This window comes from Anabrus simplex, chromosome 2 (genome assembly GCF_040414725.1).
Source record: "Anabrus simplex isolate iqAnaSimp1 chromosome 2, ASM4041472v1, whole genome shotgun sequence".
NCBI classification, from domain to species: domain Eukaryota; kingdom Metazoa; phylum Arthropoda; class Insecta; order Orthoptera; family Tettigoniidae; genus Anabrus; species Anabrus simplex.
In genome coordinates, this window is record NC_090266.1 from 943,103,623 (window position 1) to 943,125,823 (window position 22,201).

The 22,201-nt window shown below is 44.6% G+C and overlaps 1 protein-coding gene across 1 annotated transcript in view; it reads right to left on the minus strand.

Moving 5' to 3' along the window:
* The window catches only part of LOC136863747 (MAM domain-containing glycosylphosphatidylinositol anchor protein 1), a 141,681-nt gene that overhangs the window by 30,044 nt on the left and 89,436 nt on the right, over nucleotides 1–22,201 (minus strand). Inside the window, exon 6 of the mRNA XM_068226064.1 lies at nucleotides 12,388–12,681. Coding sequence (XP_068082165.1) covers nucleotides 12,388–12,681 — 294 coding nt within the window. The remainder of the gene's footprint in view (nucleotides 1–12,387; nucleotides 12,682–22,201) is intronic.

The following is a 22,201-nucleotide window of genomic DNA, read 5'->3' on the forward strand; positions in this document are numbered from 1 at the left end:
GGCTCGAACCCACTATCTCCCTAAAAATATTGACTTTGGCTACTCACAACAATGTCTGGTCATACTACGCTTTGTATAATTCGTTTATTCGTGTTAATCAAATCAGCATTAATGATAAAATACCGAATGATGGGAAGGAATCCTGAAAATTCTGTATCACAGGGACGTCCTGTACAGAGAATATGATGGTTGAATGACTAGAAATATTGACTCAACAGCAGTAATTGAAATCGCGTAGCCGAGCGTGGTAAACTCTAAAGGAGTAAACCGGTACTGGACAGTCGGTGGTTCGAGTCCGAAGTAGGGCGAATATTTTTATTCCGTAGTTAATATTCGTGGGAGACTCATTGTTTAATCATCATCATCATCTGTTTACCCTCCAGGTTCGGTTTTTCCCTCGGACTTAGCGAGGGATCCCACCTCTACTGCCTCAAGGGCAGTGTCCTGGAGCTTCAGACTCTTGGTCGGGGGATACAACTGGGGAGTATGACAAGTACCTCGCCCAGGCGGCCTCACCTGCTATGCGGAACAGGGGCCTTGTGGAGGAATGAGAAGATTGGAAGGGATAGGCAAGGAAGAGGGAAGGAAGCGGCCGTGGCCTTAAGTTAGGTACCATCCCGGCATTCGCCTGGAGGAGAAGTGGGAAACCACGGAAAACCACTTCCAGGATGGCTGAGGTGGGAATCGAACCCACCTCTACTCAGTTGACCTCCCGAGGCTCAGTGGACCCCGTTCCAGCCCTCGTACCACTTTTCAAATTTCGTGGCAGAGCCGGGAATCGAACCCGGGCCTCTGGGGGTGGCAGCTAATCACGCTAACCACTACACCACAGAGGCGGACCTCATTGTTTAAAACAAGTCTAAATCATGTTCCGTTATCATATTGCAGGTACGCTGTTGTCCGCCTCTGTGGTGTAGTGGTTAGCGTGATTAGCTGCCACCCCCGGAGGTCCGGGTTCGATTCCCGGCTCTGCCACGAAATTTGAAAAGTGGTACGAGGGCTGGAACTCAGCCTCGGGAGGTCAACTGAGTAGAGGTGGGTTCGATTCCCACCTCAGCCATCCTGGAAGTGGTTTACCGTGGTTTCCCACTTCTCCTCCAGACAAATGCCGGGATGGTTCGGTTCCTCACTTAAGGCCACGGCCGCTTCCTTCCCTCTTCCTTGCCTGTCCCATCCAATCTCTCCATCCCTCTACAAGGCCCCTGTTCAGCATAGTAGGTGAGGCCGCCTGGGCGAGGTACTGGTCATTCTCCCCAGTTGTATCCCCCGACCCAAAGTCTGAAGCTCCAGGACACTGCCCTTGAGGCGGTAGAGGTGAGATCCCTCGCTGAGTCCGAGGGAAAAGCCAACCCTGGAGGGTAAACAGATTAAGAGAAGAGAGAGAGGTACGCTGTTATGTTTATTTCTATGTAGCTCTCAAAAGAGCCATTTGCAGTAAGATAAGCTATTACCGACAAAGGTGCAATGGGCTTATGTATGGCCATTCGGTCAGTGAAGCAAATGGTCAATGGTGCAATCCATCGTCTTATATAAGTGGTTCCGTACTGCCAACGACCAGTGTGGAGAAACTCCATCCTGCTGGAACCACATCCTTAACCATGCCATAAGGGGCACATTCACCAATAACAGCGAGAGGTGTTCACGAAGAAACTGTAGAGCGCGTCATTCCGTGAGGTTTCCATCGAAAAAACAGGGTCCAATTATCTTGTCACCTATTATCCCGCACCACACTTTGACGCCTTATTGCACATGAGATCCCCTTATGAAATTTGTGATTAACAGTTCCGTTGATGTGAAATCTAGAATCGACACTAATGAGAATGTCCGTTAAGAAATCCGCGTCAGCTTCAACTCTTTGCAATATCCATTACGAAATTTCTGTCTTTTTAAAAAAGTCATCTCCGTGAAGTTTCTGGTGTAGTTGATGATAGGGGTGGAATTTTTCTTTCTTTCTTTCTTAATCCGTTTACTTTCCAGGGTTGGTTTTCCCTCGAACTCAACGAAGGATCCCACCTCTTCTTCCTTTCTTAATCTGCTTACCCTCCAGGGTCGGTTTTTCCCTCAGACTCAGCGAGGGATCCCACCTCTACCGCCTCAAAGGCAGTGTCCTGGGCGCGAGACTTTGGGTCGGTGGATACAACTGGGGAGGAATACCAGTACCTCTCCCGGGCGGCCTCACCTGGTATGCTGAACAGGGGCCTTGTGGGGGGATGGGAAGACTGGAAGTTACATACAAGGCAGAGGGAAGGAAGCGACCGTGGTCTTAAATTAGGTACCATCCCGGCATTTGCCTGAGGAGAACTGGGAAACCACGGAAAACCACTTCGAGGACGGCTGAGGTGGGAATCGAACCCCTCTCTACTAAGTTGACCTCACGAGACTGAGTGGACCCTGTTCCAGCCCTTGTAACACTTTTCAAATTTCGTAGCAGAGCCGGGAATCGAACACAGACTTCCGGGGATGGAAGCTAATCGTACCAACCACTACACCACAGTTGCGGACGTGGAATTTATGGTCGTGCAATATGCGCAGTACAGATACATGACTGATGTTCAGTTCGTTTCCAGTGGCCCGTATACTTGTATGCGGGTTGTACGCAATTGCATTTTGAACAGTTTCTTCGTTATTTTCAGACATCACTGGAGTATTCCGAACTTTCGGGGGGGGGGGGGGGGTGAGGGGGAAAATATATGAAATGACCACGTTGCCCGCAACCGTCTTTCAAGACGTCGAAATGTATCTGCAGTTGGTAGCCTTCGTTCAGGAAATCGTTCTTGATACAAGCGTCTAGCTTCCCGTGAATTTTGCCTTGCTTCCCCGTAGAGCGGTACGATATTCGCATAATCATCCCGTAAATACATACTGTACTATTTGCTTTTGCGCTAGCCATACAGTAGGTGTTCGCAATTTGCTGCAAAGGTTACAACGTGCTCCGCTATGTGCCCTACGAGTCGAACGTGCGCTATTGCTTGGTTGAATGGGTGTGACATAATGTTGACAATAAGTGCAGTGTCCTTCATTAGTTGTAGGAAAAGAAAACCCATGGCGCAAGAGCCCCGAATATTCTTGGCCTACCAAACGACCGATGCTCAGACCGAAGGCCCGCAGATTATGAGGTGTCGTGTGGTCAGCACGTCAATTCTTCTTGGCCATTATTCTTGGCTTCCTGGACCGGAAATTCGCTGTAGTCGTTTGCCACATGAAAGTCGCATGTTATTATTCCTTTTCTTTGTATGCTTTCTTTGTAAAGGTGAAAAATGTATTTTGAGACTTAAGTAAGTCAACCTTAATTGCTTAGAAGAATATCTAAGAGTTCGGAAAAGACAAGTCTTCGTAGACCGGGCGAGTTGGCCGTGCGGTTAGGGGCGCGCGTCTGTGAGCTTGCATCCGATAGATAGTAGGTTCGAATCCCACTGTCGACAGCCCTGAGGATGCTTTTCCATGGTTTCCCATTTTCACACCAGGAAAATGCTGGGGCTGTACCTTAATTAAGGCCACGGCCGCTTCCTTCCAACTCCTAGGCCTTTCTTATCCCATCGTCGCCATATGACCTATCTGTGTAGGTGCGACGTAAAGCCACTAGCAAAGTCTTCGTAGAGGATGCCAAGGCGAGCACGAAATGAAAATTAAAAAAGACATGACTGAAGAAGGATTTGAATATTCTCTACTCCAAGTAGCCTATCCAAATACACTTACCATTCCTATTCCACGCAGCTACTTCCAGCGCGAAAGCTGGCTCGTTATAACTCTGTATTCATGAGGAGATCGAAAGTTCTCGCCTCGAGAAGTTACTGACGTGTTACAGCCTTATGGCCCGGTTTTTTACCTTTATTGAACGTTCTAACGGTAGTAATGATATGGCACAAGCCATCACATCTGCTGTGCAGTATTTGCGTGCCATAGATTATAAAATACTGTAAAAAATACGTTTCTATCAATTTCGATGTGATGAGACTATACAAAATGACGACGAATTGATATGTCCGTGCTTGGTCCAAACCCATCACTTCTTCCATGATACAGCGACCACCCTTTTCTATGAAAAGAAAATGACCTCTTGGACCTATTAGGTGCGCAATTCTCTACAGACAGGTATATGAGTGGCTATAGCTTGTACGGTACAGTAACATTTCGTAAAAATGATTAGAATGTTGTACTCCGTTCTACATAAAATGGTACGATATTTATGAGGTGGTGCTATTTCAAGATCCAGCCAGCCTTCAGGCTGATGATATAATATACATCATTATTGTAGCGTAAATCTTAAGCGCTGAAAGATATTTACAACACTGGAGAAGTAATCGCAATAATCAGACTGAGAGAAAAATAGCTCACATACCTGTTAATAGGAAGCATATATCACAGTACGTGAGAAAACCTTAAGAATGTTATTTCAGCATTATCAAATGCTTTCAATAGCTACTGTAATAGAATACTACAGAAAGGCTTGACATTATTATTTGGATTCTTATTTATCTTTAGTTTATATAGTTCTACTATACCCGTGTTTGTTCTTTGAGTGCTTTTGTATAGGATCACAACTGATATGTGAATCGGTGGACTGAGTAGCTCAGACGGTAGAGCGCTGGCCTTCTGAGCCCAACTTGGCTCAATTCGGTGGTATTTGAAGATGCTCAAATACGTCAGCCTCGTGTTGGTAGATTTACAGGCACGTAAAAGAACTCCTGCAGGACAAAATTCCGGAACCTCGGCGTCTCCAAAATCCGAGAAAGTAGTTAGTGGGACATAAAACATTTTTTTGCTAGTTGTTTTACGTCGCACCGACACAGATAGGTCTTACGGCGACGATGGGACAGGAAAGGGCTAGGAGTAGGAAGGAAGCGGCCGTGGCCTTAATTAAGGTACAGCCCCAGCATTTGCCTGGTGTGAAAATGGGAAACCACGGAAAACCATCTTCAGGGCTGCCGACAGTGGGGCTCGAACCCACTATCTCCCGATTACTGGATACTGGCCGCACTTAAGCGACTGCAGCTGTCGAGCTCGGTGCCCCCAAGTTCAGTGTGTGAGTGAGAGCGTCACAAAATGGAAGTCAACAAGCAGGAGCAACGATCGTATCCCGGTATTCAAACAGCAGTTCTCTGCGGCAGAAAAGCACGCCAATGCCATGCAGAGCTCATATGACTATGGACTAATCCCCAAAGTCAAGAAGCCATTACGTGAACAACGCTTTGCTAACAAAGAGGGCATCGTAACAGCATTTCAGAGAGAGGTGTCACACGTTAGCGATACACATGCAGCGAATGGTATTCAGCGCCTGCCCCACCACTGGCAACGCACATTGGAAACCTTGGGTGATTATTTCGAAGGTCTGTAACCAGTGGAGACCTGTCCTTTGTACGTAGTCTTGTGTATTTGCTGTATATACCATAATAAAACAATGTTTATCAATGGCCTGTGTTCTATCACTTTCCTACGAGAATCTCCTGAAGTCAGAATTTGTCTTCATGAACTATGCATAAGTACATGCCCTATATTTCCAAATGCATATCTTAGATTTTCCGTGTTGTCTCCTGTTCGGGAGAAAAAATAGTTGCCATGACTTATGATGCGACCCTCGTATTATTATTATTATTATTATTATTATTATTATTATTATTATTATTATTATTATTATTATTATTACTTGTGAATCTATCACAAAGTCAAGACTGATTTTAGACTCTGAAACGCTTTGCAGTCAACCTCCCACATTGACGTGGAATGAGTTAGGGAATTTTGTGTTGAAAGTATTAATTCAGTCTTAGTGGAATCTCCAAACTGCACTGACCTGTGTACCGGATTACCACGTTATTCCCGAAGTTGCTACGTAACTCCGTTTGAACCATGAGTTCATGAAGTTTCGTGTCTCGAGTAGGCCTATTCCGCATGCTCGCTACACAGGTAGAACGGAAAATAGCAGAAATGTCTCCTTGTTTCACATCCTCTACCTCGGACATGACCATGAGCTTCAATGTTTATTTACACGGAAAGGAAGAGGCAAATTGAAATTGGAGATGCTGTATGACCTTATGCTTTTGTAAATGGAAAGGCTCTATAGCAGGGCCTCTCAGGGTGCATGCACTGTGCACGGTGCAAAAGACGACTTCACTTGGTTGACCAGAGTGCAGATCCCCACTCCTCGATTTGGAGCAATAGCGCTATCTCTCTCTTTCCGCCACACCTGTCTTGCTCGCTCCCCCTGTCTCCTTCTTCCTCACTTGCTCCGTAGCGCTCCAAATCCGAGCTGAGTTGAGCCGAGTTGAGCCGAGCTTAGCCGAGTAGCCCAGTGCGCCCTATAGGAACACGGAGGAAGACTTGAGGAGCTTATGAAGAATGTGTTGTAATGGTTCCGGCATGTCAAGGATGGTTTGCTTGATTTCAGTCTACGAATTTTTCTCTGAAATACATTCGTAGATTTATGGTATTGATGAGGAATGAACTAGGGATTTCGTTGTGGAACTATCGATTTACTTACATAAACGTTTTCAGTTTCATTGCCAGAAGTTATCTCTTGTGCTACAAAGTATTCTTCTTAAGCCGTCGTCTCCAAACGGAGGTAGACGATCCACACGGCCAGCTCCGATCTTGACGTTGCAAGCTACGCCATGTGGGATTTATTGGAATATCTCTCAGGATCTTTAATGCAGCGGTTTCCCGTTGCCTTCTGCATCCTAATGCCGTTGACCAAACTGGTTCCTTCGCCTTTGGGAACAATTGGTATGTCAGATAATTTCGTCTATAGCAACAGGCCAAATATTATGGACTCTTCACTAAGACACGCCATTCACACATGCCTTATTCCTTTACAGATTAAGCTACCTACAGATCCCCGCAGAAGTTCTTCTTTTTACGTCGACCGACACAGAAATGTCTTATGACGACGATGGGATAGGAAAGGGCCAGGACTGGGAAGGAAGTGACCGTGGCCTCAACATTATCCTGGTATGAAAATGAGAAACCACGGAAAACCATCTTCAAGGCTGCCGACAGTGGGGTTCGAATCCACTAACTGCCGAATGCAAGCTGGCAGTTACTTGACGCAAACCGCGCAGCCACTTGCTCGGTCTTCAGAAGTTTATAATAACAGATTCTCTCTTTCGTAGAGGAATAAAGTACCTTGATCGTTTCATCCAACATACACCTGCGACGTTTTTTCAGGAGGAATTTTCAAGATAATCGTTACTTTTGAAGTCATTTTAAGTCACATCCATATAGATTGACAGGATAACACAAAGATATCGGCCTCAAGAGAATATAAAACGGTTCCTTACAGTAAGAGGCTAAAAACGAAGCCATGGTACGAATGGAAGCTGTTGCCCTTCTCATGCGGCGAGCATGCCGGGGAACGTTTGTCTACTCAGTTGCCAAGCGATCGATTTTAAGTTCCAAACTTCTAAGGTGATAGGCCGAAGTATTTTCTGGTATATTTTACCTACTCCTTATACTGGCTGGCGGAATATTTTCTCAGAGTTCACTAAATTTGCTCACAAACCGGCTACTACTGTTATTTTCACAAGGTGGGTGAGATCTGTAATTGGCGTAGATAATTTGTAGGAAAGTTGCTTACGTAATCATCACTAAGAGGTCTTGTACTTACCTATCGAACTAAATCTCCTAATGTGTGTGGACGGGATTGAACCCACGAATCTGGACTCAGAAAGCCGGCGCTTCTAGGGTCTCAGCCACTCATCGCAACTAATTCTGTGTACAAGTTGGGCCATGTGATAACTGACATTATTTCTTAAACTAATATTCGTTTTTTGTTAATGAACCTCACAGAATAACCTACATGCCATCACATCTGTTAAACTTACCCAGCGAGTGGGCTACGCAGTTCACATCACGTAAGTGTGAGCTTGCATTCGGGACATGGTAGGTTAGAATCCCACAGTCAGCAGCCCTGAAGATGGTTTTCTGTCGTTTCCCATGTTCACACCAGTCTAATACCGGGGGTGTACCTTTGAGGCCAAGGTCGCTAACTTCCTAGTCCCATCCTTGCCGCTGAAAACTTTCTGTGTTAGTGTGATGCTAAACCCCGGGCAGAGGAAAGAAAAAATAACAAGACAAATCTGTTAAAATTTCTTCTTTTCTTAATCTCCTTACCCTCCAGGGTTGGGTTTTCCCTCGGACTCAGCGAGGGATCACACCTCTACCGCCTCAAGGGCAGTGTCCTGTAGCTTCAGACTCTGGGTCGGGGATACAACTGGGGAGGATAACCAGTACCTCGCCCAGGCGGCCTCACCTGCTATGCTGAAGAGAGGCCTTGGTGGAGGTTGGGATGATTGGAAGGGATAGACAAGGAAGAGGAAAGGAAATGGCCGTGGCCTTAAGTTAGGTACCATCCCGGCATTTGCCTGGAAGAGAAGTAGGAAACCACGGAAAACCACTTCCCGGATGGCTGAGGTGCGAATCGAACCAACCTCTACTCAGTTGACCTCCCGAGCTGAGTGGACCAAGGCATTCCACCGTTTCAGGAGATGAGTGGTTGACGGAAGTTATTCAGCCCTTGAATGCTCATATTGTGCAGTCAGCAGCAATGTGGTAAACTGATTGCTAGTCAACTTCTCAGGCGCAGTCTGGATAAGTAGCTCAGCTCATTTGTGCATTATCTCCGTTGTGATTTTACCTAGATTGTAATTCTCTTCAGAACTTTGCTCACAACAGACAGTCAGGATTGTGGGCTTCGAACACACACACAATCTGCGATAATTTGGAGCCCCTTTGGTCCCATGTGCGGTGTTAATTCACCAGTTTTCCTCTCCCATCCCCCTCCGCCAATACTAAGCCCATTTCCTCCCTTAATCCAGCTCCTAGCCTATAGATGTCGCTTTACCAAAGTCCCCTCCTTACCACTCATTTACATATACACCGCATTGCTGCAATATCATAGCTATTTCAACCACATCGCGTGGGATAGCATATGTATCCAAGTATTCATAAAATGATCATTATGTTATGTTCAGGCGATTTCTGGAAATGTTATGGACCTATAACAATGATGTTTTACGAGAGATGTTGTTGGAAATATATGGTGAAATCATCTGAATAATTATTGTGCTTATAGGAAAAATAGGCAGGAACAGATTCTTCTTGAAACTGACCAGTTACGCGCACGCTTCTTCTACTCAGGTTGCGGGGTCGAATCAGTTTAGTACTTGTGAGTACAACCATACTTTTAGTTAAGAACATATGGAGTATAGATAATCATAGAGAATTCTGAAGATTTACGTTTGTACTCTAAGGGGTGTTTTCCATATAATTCATCTTGGATAGAACCAGATAAAAATGAATCATCTATAAGCTATCGATCATGTCCACTGTTCCCAATGTAAAGAAGCCTATCGTTCGTGGCAACAATTACTAACCTCATGTTGCATTACTAAGGTACTCTAGATATCTACGTTCAGGATGTTTTTTATTATACAAATTGTTTTACGTCGCACCGACACTGGTACGAAGGCCTTATGACGAAGATGGGATAGAACAGGACTAGGAGTAGGAAGGAAGCGCCCGAGACCTGGTGTGAAAATAAGAAACCACGGGAAACAAACTATATTGCTGCTGACACAGGGGCTCGAACCCACTGTGTCCCGAATCCAAGCCAAAATGTTACTAAAACATTGTATAGGTCATAGAAATGTCAAAACACTGTTTTCGTAAATTATAACAATCCCTTTGGAATTTGCTTCGATACATTTATTTTGATAAATAAGGACGTCCTGCACTGCTTCGACAGTGTTTGTCTGCCTGAAAGCACCTTCTATAACTACGGTAATTGTCCTCTGCGCTTGCGATAATATCAGACGAAGGTTATTTTAATTTATATTCTGTAAATTTCGTGTAGATTCCTATGCGATTTTCTGTGATAATATGAGTAAGTTATGTTTAATTTGCATTTATTAATAGATCTATTAATTATTTTTCGTTGTTATATCATTTCTTGCACCATTTGTTTTCATACAGGTTTGTATAATTTTTATATCATTTCATTTAATTTCGTGGTTGGTTTAGTAAAAATGAGAAGTAGAGAGCAAAATCATGCAACTTTTATAGAAATCTAAAAGTATCGGATACATATTACGTTATTCTTTGTGTTAGCTGGAGGTATAGTGCGATGTTGGAATGACATCTCACTGCATCGCACGGGATAGCGTATCCGTCTCTGAACTCTGCGTATGTGAGGATGAAAATTCTACAGCCCCTTTTCAGTCATTTCGACCGGGTCAGGAATGGATTAAATGAAGCCCCCCTCTAGCGGCGAGGATAGGAATTGTGCCGGCTGCCGAAGCCTGTCGCACTCCCCTGGGGCAATGATTAATGAATGACAGATGAAATGAAATCATATTGGAGAGTGTTGCTGGAATGAAATATGATAGGGAAAACCGGAGTACCCGGAGAAAAAGCTGTCCTGCCTCCACTTTGTCCAGCACAAATGTCACGTGGAGTGACCGGGATTTGAACCACGGAATCCAGCTGTGAGATGCCGGCGCTCTGCCGCCTGAGCTACGGAGGCTCCGTATATCCTTCTCAAAATAAGCTTCAGAATTACCCGTGGCCGCATCAACATTAATTTAATTTCACCATCCTTATTGATATGTCATGAATACATGATAGCACTCGTTTGTTTCATGCTATGTATATTATAATAATGATCACTAGGACGTTTTCTCCCTTGAAACGTAAATATATTCCACGTTTCCACGATGATAATGGCCACATCCAGCGTAAAACAGACGAATTTACAGACATAGGGACATAAGTTAAGGGTGAGGAGAATATTGAAAGAATAATCAATTACGTGTACAGAAAGAAAGTTATCGAATGATCGTAATAATTTACTCAGGAATTAATTTTTATCATACTAAGCATGCAGTAGGCTAATTCTTGAATACTGTTAAGAAATTTAAATTACTAATTTAACTTGATCTAACTCCACAATGTGTTATTTTAAATATTGTTTTAATTTGTGCCCACAGCGGGTTGAATATTTATTTAATTTGTTAATTCTTCTTCTACATCTTCCTCTTTTTAATCTGTTTACCCTCCAGGGTTGGTTTTTCCCTCGGACTCAGCGAGGGATCCCACCTCTACCGCCTCAAGGGAAGTGTCGTGGAGCTTCGGACTCCGGGTCGGGGGGTACAACTGGGGAGGATGACTAGTGCCTCGCCCAGGCGGCCTCACCTGGTATGCTGAATAGGGGTCTTGCGGGGGGATGGGAAGATGGGAAGGGATAGACAAGGAACAGGAAATGAAGCGGCCGTGGCCTTAAGTTAGGAGGAGAAGTGGGAAACGACGGAAAACCACTTCGAGGATGGCAGAGGTGGGAATCTAACCCACCACTACTCAGTTGACCTCCCGAAGCTGAGTGGACCCCGTTCCAGCCCTTGTACCACTTTTCAAATTTCGTGGCAGAGCCGGGAATCGAACCCGGACCTCCGGGGGTGGCAGCTAATCACGCTAACCACTACACCACAGAGGTGGACTTATGAGTTCATATATTCCTCAAAATAACGAAAACGCTTTGTTCTCAAGGAATTGCGGGCGACTGACATAGTAACGCCTATATTCGTTGAGAAAAATTTCTATTGAATTTCATGTGGTCTTAACTAGTTAGAATTCCATATTCCACTTTCCATCAAGGCACGTGTAATTTTGCATTCGAAAAAATTTCATCTGATCCCAGTAATTATAGATTGTCTTTCTCTTTTGCACTAGTCAGTTGTAATAAGAGTGATGTAAGAGCATCGCCGAAAACCGTAAAAATGTAGTTGGCGCAACTTGAACCAATAGCATTATTATTTTCAGTAAACAGATAACACGTAATCTATCTGTGTTGTTTGAGAATTTTAAAACTTTTCTGGTGGAATGTCCCTCCGATAGGTGACCCCTCCGGAAAGGAACCCTAGCACCATCATTAATACCATCATCTAGCCATCAATACATCAGTTTACTCTTCATGAGTATTCTTTTTTATTTATAAAGCAGAAAATTTCAAAATTGGTATCGAGGAATCACAATGAGACGATGCTAAGAGGGAAGAAATGAGTCGTTTCACAGAGGATTAACTAGACGTGCCAATCTTTCCTCATTTGTTTCATTTTTTCGGTGGAGTGAGTTAGCCGTGCGGTTAGGGTCGCGCAGCTGTGATATTGCATTCGGGAGATAGTGGGTCAGAATCCCACCGTCGGCATCCCTGAAGATGGTTTCCCGTGGTTTCCCATTTTCACGCAAGGAAAATGCTGAGGCTGTACCTTAATTAATGTCACGGTCGCTACTCTCCAATCTTAGCCGTTTCCCATCCTTCCGACACCGAAAATCGACGATATGATACAGCGTCGTTAAACGAGTAGCAAAAAATAAAAATATCTCGGTGGAGGATTTACTTACCTGTTACCGACAAGTCGATGTTAACCAGAGATTTCCATTCTTCAAGTCTGGGGGAACCTCCAGTAATACAGCGGTAACTTCCTGCTTCTTGGTAGAGCACTTTCTCAAGACTTAGTTCAGGACCAATTCCCACTGGCTCCAGAGCACCTCCTGTACCAACCCTGCTCCAGCAGGACACTCCAGTGGCAGGACACTGAAGATGAACAGCACCTCCCAACGCCACCTCAATCTGACGTTCGGTGCTGGTTACTTCGCTTGAGCCAGGATCCTCTGTTACTTCTTGAATTACGTCATCTGTAACCAGAAGTTACGACATAACTTATTTTAGAGTACCTAGGGAAATAGTTCCAAAATCCATGTCTATTCACCTTTATATAGCAGAGGTTACGGAAATGACTTACGATAATAGTGTTGTGAATGAAGCTTTATCAATTCAAAAAACAGAAGAGAGACGACTTATAATTTAAACAAATCTACAGCTAACATTGGGCATATACGAGTTTGATACATCCATCCTTTCCCTCGCCCTAGGATTTGAAGTAGAATCTATTGACTGTATTATAAATGAGCATCTATAATTTGCTATTTGTTTTACGTCGCACCGACACAGAGGTGGCGTGCCAGGTGCGACCGTGCCGCATGCGATCCGTGCCACTAGCGACCGCATAATCTGTAACCGTGCCGGATGCGACCGGCGTTGACAACCAAATTGTCATTTGATAAGCTTTGTCATCACCCAAGATAAAGTAAGCTAAATCAGAACCAGAAAAAGTTAGAAAAATGGCCAAAAGTTGAGAACACTGCTTACAGGGTAGGGAATGAACTTGTCTTTGTTCTGTTCAACTACTACACCGCAAACTGTGCACAACATTAATGTACACTGAATTAGTCATCGGGAAACATAGCCTATGAAGCCCTTTACCGAGAACACAAATAATCATGAATGAGTACATTTCTTACGAAAGTTTAAATAAAACATACATTACTTCTTCTAAACCCAATTCAAGAACTCGTTTCAAATATGTCAGTGTAATGTACAATTTGGAATGCCATAAACCGAGGTATTCCTTCATCAAAGAAAACATATATGGGTCATAAATAGGCATAACGCAACAGATATTTCAAGGACAAATTCCTAAAAATTTGGGGGAAATGTACAACCAGGTAATCTTCTACTGAATACTAGAATAACACAAGTTCGGTTACATTTTAACAAGGGTTATTTCTTTTACAGGTAACTGATCTGTAAGTACAACTTTTGGGGATCATCAGAACCAGACCCTGGATTTTCGGGAAAGAGATATGACAGAGCAGCATCTTCAGTTGCTTTTCAAGAATTTTCCTGTGAAGTACCAGTACGTAGTGCAATGTCATTGCAACAACTCCTATAAGCAGCTTCTGCCCCTACTTTATGTAACACTTCTGGGGGAAACTCGTTGTCTTACAACACGAAATATGTGCCGAGCATGTATTACCGCCAATGGTGTTTTCGAACACTGCTGTAACAATGAAAACCATTTCCCACGGCCAGTCTGGCCAAGTGTGGTATTCTCTGAAAGGTACATAAACGCTTTGTCGTTGTTGTAATGTTTTTTTATTAAAAAATGAATACGCTTAGAGTTTTACGTGACATTTACTTTTGTGATCATAAGCCACAGGACCTCAATTTTTACTTAGAATCCGACCCATAGGACGTGGCATTTCATTTCGTAAATCCCACACGCATTAGCCGGGAATCAAACCCGGACTGCCTTGGTGAGAACCGAGCAGTATACCACTGGGCTCTTTCCTATTACTCCCCACTTTATCCGGATTTTACTGCGGGTCAGGGTTTGTAGCAGATTTGGAAGAATTTTACGGCTGGATGTTTTTCTTGACGCCAACCATTAGAGGAGAAATGCAACACTACGAAAAATGAAAATATCACCGAAAAAAAGAAAAGGGCCACGAAGGGAGTGAAAATGAAAGACTCCCTGGGTCTAGAAAGTCGTAATACCGTCGGGGCCGAAAAAGAACAAGAGTTGACCAAAGGAGATGGGATGGGATAGATGAAAGTGAGGAGCCTGGTACAAGTAAGTGGGAACAGTGCCAGGACTCAACTCGGTACCCCGTGGTCGCCAACCCACGCTCCCAAGTTGAGAGCCTCTTACGACAGGCAGGGAATACCCTGACTACTGCCCCCACCCACAGAGGGATGTGCGGTTAGATAACTTTGTTTTTTAGCATGGCCTTCCTCTGGTTCATCGATTGTCTGATACTACTGGTACGTAACGCACAGGTTTATCATAGTATTCCACGCATTTGATTCCTACTCTGAGGCGCTGATTGGAATAAGTAGTGTGCACACTTACAGGAATAATGGCAGAGGAGTGTTCACGGCCGTCTGCGGCCTGGTCATTCCAGGTCGGGAACTTTGGATTGTTAGATCGGCAGCATAGCACGGTTCGTTAAAAATGAAAAATGTGCGTGGTTTCCTATTTGATTATTTCATATGATAATATTGCTTGTAATCGTGACATTCCTACTGACTTCGTTGTAATGAGCTATGATGATTTCAGTTTGGAAAACCACAAAGACAGCCTTTGTGAGGATGTAAAAAGGCAGATGGAGAGTGAGTGTCAGTATCATCGAACTGTCCAACTCGACTGACTGGCAGTAGGAAATGGGTCTGCCATCATAATGAAAACTCCCCAAGTTCATTGTGACTGATAGTAGGCAAGAGGACCTGCCATTATAATTCCCTAACCTAGTCTTCACATGAGAAAAGACGTATGGTGACTTTCCCGTCGCTTTTCTGGGTAACTTCAAGAACTATGCAATTTAATATAATCTTACTCACCGTGTAGAGTACTTAATCTAGAATTCTGAATACAATGTAGGATTCCGTAGCGAAGCACAGCCACATCAGCTAGTCATATCTAAATTTGTTTCATAATCTAATTACGCTGTACTGGGGACTCCGAAATTAAGGTTGAAATTCCTTCAGAAAACAATCGATAAAGTTTGGTAACAAAACACACGAGTAGCTTTACGAAAATGTTCCAAATCTTTGACTGGGAAGATTTAGAAGTAAGAAGGGGAGCTGCTCGACTAAGCGGGATGTTCCGAGCTGTCAGTGGAGAGATGACGTAGAATGGCATTAGTAGACGAATAAATTTGAGTGTTGTTTTTAAAAGTAGGAAAGATTACAATATGAAGATATGAAGACGGCAAACTGGGGCAAATATTCGTTTATGGGAGAGGAGTTAGGGATTGAAATAATTTACCAAGGGAGATGTTCAATAAATGTCCTAATTATCTGAAATGATTTATAGTTACGCCTACTTACTTATCGTGTCCTATTAATTGCGGGAGTGTCCGAGGACGTGTTCGGCTCGCATGGTGCAGATCTTTCTACCTGGCGTCCATGGGCGGCCTGCACTTCTGGATGTGAGATTATGATAATAAGGTAGGGAGAGGGTGAAACCCGGTTTCGGCACGTAGCCTACTCTCGAATAACACCAAGGGGTCTGTTCAAAGCTATACGTAGCCATCCGACGGACGCATCACCATCAACAGCATCATATTCCCTCACTTCATTTGAACAATGCGAAGAGCGTTGAATTGAATCCAGGCTTTTGGAACGCAATCTAGTGATTACAAACTTTCCTACCCTGCCGGCCTAAATTCTGATTGTGAACATTTTTTTCATTCAGGCAAGTGGTTCAGACGGTTGAGGTGCTGGTCTTCCGACTCCAACTTGGCAGGTTCAATCCTGGCTCAGTCCGGTTGATGTTTGAAGGTACTCAAGTACGTCAGCTTCGTGACGGTGGGTTCACTGGCACGTAAAATAACTCCTGCGGGACTAAATTCCGGTACATCTACGCCTCCTTAAACCAGAAACATAGTTACTGGGACGTAAAGCTAGCAACATTATTATAATTATTTTTTCGTCCAACTGCACACGACCGAGCTCGATAGCTGCAGTCGCTTAAGTGCGGCCAGTATCCAGTATTCGGGAGATAGTAGGTTCGAACCCCACTGTCGGCAGCCCTGAAAATGATTTTCCGTGGTTTCCCATTTTCACACCAGGCAAATGCTGGGGCTGCACCTTAATTAAGGCCACGGCCGCTTCCTTCCCACTCCTAGCCCTTCCCTGTCCCACCGTCGCCATAAGACCTATCTGAGTCGGTGCGACGTAAAGCAACTACAGTAGTAACTAGCAACTACACTCGAACCGGCGTCAGACCTTTATTTTAGAAAATACTAAGTTAGTAACTGATATGCAATCTGCCACTCGGTGACAGCGCTAAATGCAGATCAGTTGTGATTGATGGGTCGCATGCGGAACGATGCTAATCCACTCGGTCGCTATTGGCACGATAACGGCCGGGTCGCATCCGGCACGGTCGCGTCTGGCACGTAACCGACACAGATAGGTCTTATGGCGACGATGGGATAGAAAAGGCCTATGAATGGGAATGAAGCGGCCCTGGCCTTTATTGAGGTACAGCCCCAGCATTTGCCTGGTGTGAAAATGGAAAACCACGGAAAACCATCTTCAGGGCTGCCGACAGTGGTGCTCGAACGAACTATCTCCCGATTGCTGGATACTGGCCGCAATTAAGCGACTGCAGCTATCGAGTTCGGTCGTACTCATTATTAAAGAACAAAAATACTTAATATTATTCTCATTGTTATCAAACTCTAAATGGGGTACATTATATTCTAAAACCTCTAAAACCGAGCAAGTTGGCCGTACGGTTAGGGGCACGCATCTCTGAGTCTGCATTCGGGAGATAGTGGGTTCGAACCCTAATCTCGGCAGCCCTGAAGATGGTTTTCCGTGGTTTCCCATTTCACACCAGGCAAATGCCGAGGCTGTACCTTAATTAAGGCCACGGCCGCTTCCTTCCACTTCCTAGACCTTTCCTGTCCCATCGTCGCCATAAGACATATCTGTGTCGGTGCGACGTTAAGCAAAGTAGCAAAAAAAAGTAATGTGTACGGATTAGACTCGATTAGTTAAGCTGAATTACTTAAGGAAAGACAACAAATTCAGTTGTGATTTCTTTAACCTTATGGGACATGCATGCTTCCCGAATTTATCCTGGGCCTATTTTCTTCATGGAAATGCTGTGCGCTACTTCAGTTGGATTCCTGAACCAATTACGACGAACCCTAAAACTGTACACGTAATCGGTTAAATTGAAAGTTGCTTGATGAGTAATTGTGTGCCTAGCCGTTAAGATGAAACTAATAAAAATATCTGCATACATTTTACCCACTCAGCGACGGGGAACATTTGAGTGCCGCTTTACCCAGCGGACGGAGGTGACTCAGATGTCGGCACTAAGAGCATGCAGCGATCTCTCTAAAAAATTCACGGTTACAATAGTTGAGTTCAGATTAGTTTTAAATGTTTGCAGCAGACTCAAAAGAACATATTTTACATATTTTAACCCGTGTTGAGCAGCGCGCTTAGATCAAAATACCAATTCTCCGAGGGAGAAATGCGATGAAATAACACAGTGAATTAGTGGAAGCTCTTGAGAATAATGCCCTACCATACCGTACGGTGGCGTGCCAGATGCGACCGTGCCGCATGCGACCCGTGCCACTAGCTACCGCACAAATTGTAACCGTGCCGGATGCGACCGGCGTTGACAAGCAAATTGTCATTTGATAAGTTGTGTCAACACCCAAGATAAGGTAAGGTAAACGAAGTGCAATGCCATCAATAAGTCCTAATAAGCAGCTACTGCCCCTAATTTACATAACACTTCTAAGGGAAACTCGTTTTACAACACGAAACATGGTGATGCGTTTACGTCTTTTACCACCGGGCGATTTGGCCATGCGGTTAGAGGCGCGCGGCCCTGAGCTTGCATCCGGGAGATAGTGTGTTCGAATCCCACTGTCGGCAGCCCTGAAGATGGCTTTCCGTGTTTTCCCATTCTCACACCAGGTAAATGCTGGGGCTGTACTTTAATTAAGACCAGGGCCGCTTCCTTCCCATTCCTAGCCCTTTCCTATCCCATCGTCGCCTTAAGACCTGTCTGTGTCGGTGCGACGTAATGCCACTAGCAATTAAAAAGATCCTAATTCTCTGAAATTATTTACGACTTAGGCCTATGTACTTATCGTGTCCTATCAGTACCAGGAGTGTCCGAGGACGTGTTCGGCTTGCCTGGTGCAGGTCTTTCTACCTGACTCCCTTGGGCGGCCTACGCGTCTGGATGTGGGATTATGATAATGAAGTAGGGAGAGATGAAACCCGGTTTCGGCACTTAGCCTACTCCTCTCGACTAATACCAAGGGGTCTGCTCAATGCTTTACGTCGCCATCCGACGGCCGAATCACCATCAACAGCATCATACCCCCTCACTCCATTTGAACACTGCGAAAAGGTTTGGATTTGAATCCCGGCTTTTGGCATGAAATCTAGTGATTAGAAACTGTCTACCACCAAATTTCCTACCCTGCCGGCCAACATTCTGATGATGAATTCTTTTTTCACCCAGGCTAAGTGGCTCAGACGGCTCAGACAGTTGAGATGCTGGTCTTCCGACTCCAACTTGGCAGGTTCGAACCTGGCTCAGTCCGGTGGTGTTTGAACGTGCTCAAATACAACAGCTTTGTGTCGGTGGATTTACTGGCACGTAAAATAAGACCTGCGGGACTGAATTCCGGCACCTCGGCGTCTCCTGTAACCATAAAAGTAGTTACTAGGAAGTAAAGCCAGCAACATTATTATATTTTTCTTTCAACTAACGGTACTCGAACCTGCTAACAACGGTGTCAGACCTTTATTTTAGAAAAGAACAAGTTGGCTACTTATAAGTAATCTGCCACTTGGTGACAGCCCTTAATGCAGATCAATTGTAAGTGATTGATGGGTCGCATGCGGCACGATGCTTTTCCGCTCGGTCGCTATTGGCACGATAATGGCCGGGTCGCATCCGGCACGGTCGCATCTGGCACGTAACCTACCGTACAGTATCACGGTGGGTAGGAAAGTTTCAGCAAGGACGTGTGTCAACCAGTGATGAGCAACGTTCGGGGCGACCTGTCAGTGTGCGGACCGACGTGGCACGTGCCGTCATCGAGCAGCTCCTGGATGAAGACAGGCGATGGCCGCTACTGGAATTAGAAAAGGGCAAGTGGCATCGAGAAACGCACCGTCCCCAGGATATTGCGTAATGAGCTGCAACTGCGCAAAATCACATCGCGGTGGGTACCGCATGCACTGACGGAAGTTCAAAGGTGGGTGCGCTATGCAATATGCCCCGACCACCTTGCACGCTGGCAACAGGACAGCGATCAATTCTTGTCACGAATAATTGCCATCGATGAATTTTGGGCTAGGGCATACGATTCAAAACGGAAACGTCAGTCCGCGGAGTGGCGACATGCTGGATCACCAAGGAGTCAGAACCCTTCCCCAGTCAGATTGATGGTGATCGTCGCGTATGATGTCAGGTGTGTCATTGTTTGCCACTTTGTTCCACATGGCAGAACAGTGACCGCACAGTACTACAGGGACTTCCTAGTACGACAGGTACGACGTGGCGTTCGGGAGAAACGTCAGGATCCTGTGGACAGTGCAATAATCCTGCACGACAATGCAAAACTACATAAAGCAGAGTGTGTATAGAGCGTTCCCACCTTAAATTGCAGTACAGCGTAGATGGAGCGCGCTGTTGCGAAATCGACTCAAGATCACGCTCAAGTGTGACTCAAACAGGGCGTCACAGTTCCACATTTTTCGTTTGTAATTTTGTAATTTTAAGTTCATTCAATCATAAATTAATAATTGTAGGATGGTAAAATAAATAAAACATACCTTAATCACTGGCGTTGCTCTCAGACATTGGACGTACACCTTCTATCATTTCTGCAAGGCCTGATGTTCCCGCTTTGGATGAACCGGGTTCGGGGGATGAACTTGAGGATGATCATGACGATGAAGAAAGTCGTATTAAAAACTTTTCATCGTCGACATTGTCCTGTAATTCGTCTGCTTTCCACAAATCTCTTTCATTTTTCTTTACTTCGTTCACGTAAATTGCCCAATTGTGTTATGTTTTTATGGCATGAAAATGTTAGTTCAGCATTTGGAACAAAACCATGTTCATTACCCGCTTGGACTAAGGCAAATCATGGTACTCGGCTTTTCGGTGGCCTAAGTCCCGAACTCTCCCCTTCAATGGCGGCCTGTCGTGCACTTCTCACTGTCGTATCCTTCCATTCTTTTGTCACTGTCTGCCCAATATTTACCCACGATTCATCTGTGTAAATTATAGCTTTTTTGAGCCCTCAAACGTTTTATCTCCCTGAGATATCCTTGCATCCAATTAATAATTTCATCGGTTTCAGTGAAAGCTGCTTTATTATCCCGTCTTAAATAACGGAAGCCTATATCATGTAAGAAGCGATACAACGTAGTTTTGGAAAATCGTGGCAAAGAATCTTCTACATTTACCCCACTCAAAATCACGTTCAATATCGGTGGTATGGTAGCAAATAAATGAGAGTGAACCACCCGACGCACTCCACATCGCACAATTTCATCATATTTAATTTTCCTTGGATTTTTCTGCCGTCCTTCTCTTTTTTCCTTTTTTTGCGGGAGTTCGCAAAGGACCATGTGTGTGTTCCTTCCTTATAGCATAGATTGTTCTTTCGGAAAAACCTGTAGCTTTAGCTGTTTCACTGACTGCGCTGCTCATATTCATAGTCTTTAAAAAATAATCCAAGCCACTCATTATAATATTGCGTTCTTTTCCCCTGAGTTTACCTACGGAACGTTTCATTTTAATTTGACGATCCATTGTACATCCTTCTGCACTTTTTCTTCGAACTAAGAACCCCCCACACGAGCACGAACTGACAACTACACAGACTACACAAACACAACAAACACAATCCACTTGTCCTCAAGAACTATACATTTATCACTGATCTTGTTCGGCTCCATGGCTAAATGGTTAGCGTGCTGGCCTTTGGTCCAGAGGGCCCCGGCTTCGATTCCCGGCCGGGTCGGGGATTTTAACCTTCATTGGTTAATTCCAATGGCTCGGCGTCTGGGTGCGTGTGCCGTCTTCAGCATTAGAATTCATCACAGGTAGGGCCCCATTCTTATAGACGCGCAGGTCGCCTATGCGACCTCAACTCGAAAGACCTGAACTCGGCCTCTGCGGAGGCCACACGCCATTAAATATTATATATAAATATATCACTGATCTTTAATCAATCTTATAATACTGCACACGGCTGTCAGTGTATTTAAAAGCTCAGCCAGCCGAGTCACTCGTGAAACGTAAACAAAAGAGATGTTCTCCCTCTCATAAATTAAGAGATAACGAGATAAGGACTTGACGTATGATTTAAAAATAACATCCATATCCGAAGACCGTTTGCTTTACTTCGCTTTAACCACGCCATGATCCTTCTGCACTTTTTCTTCGAAATTAGATCCCCATGCACGAACACGAACTCACGAGCCACACAAACGAAATACACTTGTCCTCAAGAATTGTACATATGTCACTGATATGTATTTAATCACTATTATACTACTACTACCGGGCGAGTTGGCCGTGCGTGTAGAGGCGCGCGGCTGTGAGCTTGCATCCGGGAGATAGTAGGTTTGAATCCCACTATCGGCAGCCCTGAAAATGGTTTTCCGTGGTTTCCCATTTTCACACCAGGCACACCTTAATTAAGGCCACGGCCGCTTCCTTCCAACTCCTAGGCCTTTCTTATCCCATCGTCGCCATAAGACCTATCTGTGTCGGTGCGACGTAAAGCCCATAGCAAAAAAAAATACAAA